Source organism: Polyodon spathula, chromosome 6, assembly GCF_017654505.1.
Source record: "Polyodon spathula isolate WHYD16114869_AA chromosome 6, ASM1765450v1, whole genome shotgun sequence".
NCBI lineage: Eukaryota > Metazoa > Chordata > Actinopteri > Acipenseriformes > Polyodontidae > Polyodon > Polyodon spathula.
In genome coordinates, this window is record NC_054539.1 from 68,828,105 (window position 1) to 68,832,111 (window position 4,007).

General features: G+C 41.0%; 1 protein-coding gene across 1 annotated transcript; it reads left to right on the top strand.

Moving 5' to 3' along the window:
- The first annotated feature begins 210 nt into the window (after positions 1 to 210).
- Positions 211 to 2,058, top strand: si:dkey-90m5.4 (leucine-rich alpha-2-glycoprotein). Its single transcript, XM_041253549.1, has 2 exons — positions 211 to 320; positions 708 to 2,058. Exons 1-2 carry the CDS (start codon positions 314 to 316, stop codon positions 1,709 to 1,711), a joined length of 1,011 nt encoding a protein of 336 aa, XP_041109483.1. The 5' UTR covers positions 211 to 313; the 3' UTR covers positions 1,712 to 2,058.
- Positions 2,059 to 4,007: the final 1,949 nt, after the last annotated feature.

A 4,007-nucleotide genomic window follows, 5' to 3' on the forward strand; every position in this document is an offset into this window, starting at 1 on the left:
TTGATTTTATATCAGAACGGTACGGGGAACGTTTCATTTTTAACAATATGCCAGGCCACCATGATCATGGTGTTTGCAGTGCAAGTACAAAGTGTGCAGTTAGAAAGCTCTTTGGCCTCTATTTTAGAACATTCTAATCTGTTTACTGTGAGGTGGGTTATGGGAATTAAAGATGGCATATTTGATTTCCTGGCAGTGTTGAAATAGCAGGGGAGGATAACAGAAAACGCTGCCAGAGCAATCACATATAAGGGAGAGAGAAAGGGATTCTCTTCCATATCTGCCACGCGTCTAGTTGGAGAAAGAGGGAGACATGGAAGGTAAGAGAAAAAAACAGATTTTTTTTCTGCTTTTGCACATTTGTAACACAGGTGACGCCAGATGTACTATTGTACTATGTAATATTATCTTACAGATCATTAATGTAGACTGTATCGAGTTACACAGCCGCTATCTGTTTAATTTTTATATTTGGTTTGTGTTTAATATGCTTTCTTTTTCTAACCCCTCTAGTTGAACCTAACCTCAAGCAGTCAGAATATGTTCAGTCTTTGTCTGTTCAGCAATAAACAAGCTACCATGGGGCAATTATTTGAATGTATTGTTTTTGTATTATGTTTGTTTTTATATTCTGATTTCTACACCATGGCTGCTTTACTTTCAAAGATGAAAGCGCACTGTTCTAATTGGTGCCATGTTAAATGCAGGTACAATGAAGATATACCTTGTGATTGTAGCCTGGTGCTGCTCCACCGTGCTCTCCTGTCCAGATCACTGCACCTGCAATTCATCTGCTAATGGCACCGCCGTGATCTGCAGCTCAGTGTCCCTCGAAGCCTTCCCTTCGGGCCTCCCCAGTAACACTGTCTCGCTCTCTATTGAGTTCACTAACCTGAGCACCATCTCCCCAGAGCTTCTGAAGGGGGTGCCCAGCCTCGAAGCACTCCACCTGTCCGGAAACAAGATTAGCGCTCTACCCTCAGGCTTCCTCAAAGACCTCCCTCTGCTCCATACTCTCGACCTCACTGGCAACCTCCTGCAGGACCTGCCTTCGGAAGTCTTCTGCGGCTCATCACTGCAGAACCTGGTCCTCAAAGGCAACCAGCTCATGGCCGTCAACCCCTCCTGGTTCCAGTGTCTGAGCAACTTGACCTGGCTGGACCTGTCCGACAACAGGCTGGGCTCTGTCCCTCTGACTGCTCTCCAGCACCTACCCCGTCTGAAGATCCTCGACCTCAGTGACAACAAACTAGAAAAGCTTCCACAAGGTGCTTTGAATGACCTGCCAGAGCTGGAGAGATTGCACTTATCTGGCAATAAGCTCAGCGTCTTGGCTCCCAAAACCTTTGACCAGGCAACCAATCTCACCCACCTCTTCCTCCAGGAGAACTTGTTGAAGAAGCTGCCTTATGGTCTCTTCCTGAAGCTGCAGCGCTTGGAAGTTTTGGATCTCAGTAGCAATGGTCTGACCACAATCCCCCTGGGGCTGTTTGACAAGCTAGAAGGGCTCAGGGGACTCTCGATTCAAGGTCTGGATGTCGCCAGCAACCCCTTTGAGTGTGACTGCAAGATCCTCTACCTGTGGCAGTGGCTGAACAGCAACAAAGAAAAAGTGTTCTTCTTGAAGGATATCCAGTGTGCCATGCCTGAGGGTCTCAAAGGGAGAATGATCGCATCCCTAACAGAGAAAGAGGTAGAGGGGGCCTGCTGAGGTTTTACTTCAGTTTCCCCCAGCACAGAATCAATCTTAATTTAGTTACTACATTTTCTTCTTTCCCTGTATTGAAGTGAACCAGTCCTATATATGTTATGCCAATACTGGTTTCAATCTGCACAAACTAAACAATGTTTGTGCACTCTTGTGCATTTTAGTTTAAATTATTTTATGAAGTCTGTTATTCATCTAGCTGTACTCAGAATGTTTAGATGCTTTTCAACTTGTGACAATTCACCCGTGCTATAAAAATGATCTACTAACCTATAAAACAACCTTACTTGTTTTAAATAAACATATAGATATTTTTGTATTGTGTATCATATAAATGAAGTTGAATTGAACCATGTCTGCACTCCTGTTTTATTTGTATGTGCATTTACTAGTACAAGAAGTCAGGGTCAGCATAGAGCTTTATCTAGTATCAGTATAGTTTGCACTTCTAGAATTGAAATTCAATAGTGATTTACATTTCAAGACGTTATATCTATAAGTCTTTTAAAAAGTAGCAGTGGTATCTGTATATTCATTCTTTAAATTCTTGTTATAGCTCTTCTTTTAGTGCTTTCTACAATACAGAAAAACCACAGTTACTCCCCTTTCCTCCTTCTTTCTTTACAACTATCTTAAACAGATATAAATACACGTTTAAACAAAAGCTGAGGAATCTGAGCAGCATTTAGCTAAAAACTACCATTGCTGGGGTTGTAGGGTTACTAACATAATATAACCACAAGAGGGCGCTCAATTCATATTCAGTGTGGTCTTTAACTTGCAAAACATTGTAAACACGATTCTTATTTTGCAATCGAAGTATCAGGATGAGGTATTTGCACCTTGCAAAACAGAGATTGCATCATGTGAACAGTCAAAGAAGAACAACGCTCCGCTGAGACCGGAATTCATGCTTGCTGCTGTTGTTTCATGCTCACTGCTGTTGTCAGTGGTCCCACTGAAGTGGAACGGCTCCTTGAGGGGGATTCAGTCTCCCAGCCTGTTCTTGTTTTCAGACCTATAGTAAATGACTGCTCCCAACACAAATGCATTACCCGAGGAGCTGCCAGTGCCTAGTAACAGAGGGGCACACCTCACCTAATTTGGGGCATGCCTTCAAAGCATGTTCCAGAGCTCTTGTTCTATGTAGTTAAGTTAGATTAAATGAGACCATGGCTGCAGCCTTGATGAGACTCTCCAGGGTGCTGTTGTGTTTGCAGTGTTTAGGTAATTGTGTGTTTTTATTCACAACTTTCAGATGACAGTCATATGTAGCCATCGTATTTTCTAACAGTCACTACTGACTCACTTCCTGTCAATATTACTTCTGGGACATCTTTTAAAAAACTCACAGCAGTCTGTGAATTATCTCTCCAGCTAGTCAGACACTATACATTTCAATTTCCTTTCAGATTTGTTTCATGGTCAACCACCTGACAATGTGTTCAAGGTCTTATAAACTGCTCAACCAATCACATTCCAGGTTATATGGTTCAGCTCTTTTGCATAACTCTGCCTCATGAGTGCTACAGTCTACTTTCTTCTTATCAGAAAGAAAAGAAAAAGCATCCAACAATCTGGCTTTAAAAAAAAAAATAAGTGTGATGGAAAATATCGAAATGATAACAACTAAATTAAACATTTTAAATGTTCAGTAATTTGTTCTCAGCACTTTGAATAAAATAATACTGGCATATTGTGCTAAGAAATGTGTGCAAAAATGATTTTCTAGTGCCAGTGAGAATTTTGTGGATTTCCTCAGGGTTAGTGCAATGAGTTGTTAAAGTAAAGAATACTGTTGTATGTGCACAGTGCCAGTCGGCTTTATTTTAACTGGGCTGCATACTCCCTCAGGCTGCATCTCTCAATGTGAGCTTGGTGTCTACAATGAATGTACAGTCTGTAAATGGATCACTAAGGGTCTTTTATGTATGGTACCCATATTCCCTATTTAATAGTTATCCCATTGAAAACTGATGCACAATAAGGTTCAGTCAGGGTGTATTCTACAGCCTGCATAGTTTATATCTCTTTGACCACAAGGGGGTGCTCGGTATATATTTATTAGTGCTTTACTGGATTAGAAATTAAAGTGCTGGTACTCACCAAATGCAATTAATTCCCATTGGGGATTTTGAGAAATCTTTATTGGTGAAATAGCACACCATATGACTTCAAAGTATGTAGTTTCCCAATTTTTTAAACTTAATTTCTTAATTTTTTTTGGTATACCACAGTAACAGACGTCTGACTGTGGTGTTCAGACATTAACTACCTTACACTGAGCGCTGTGTAATTT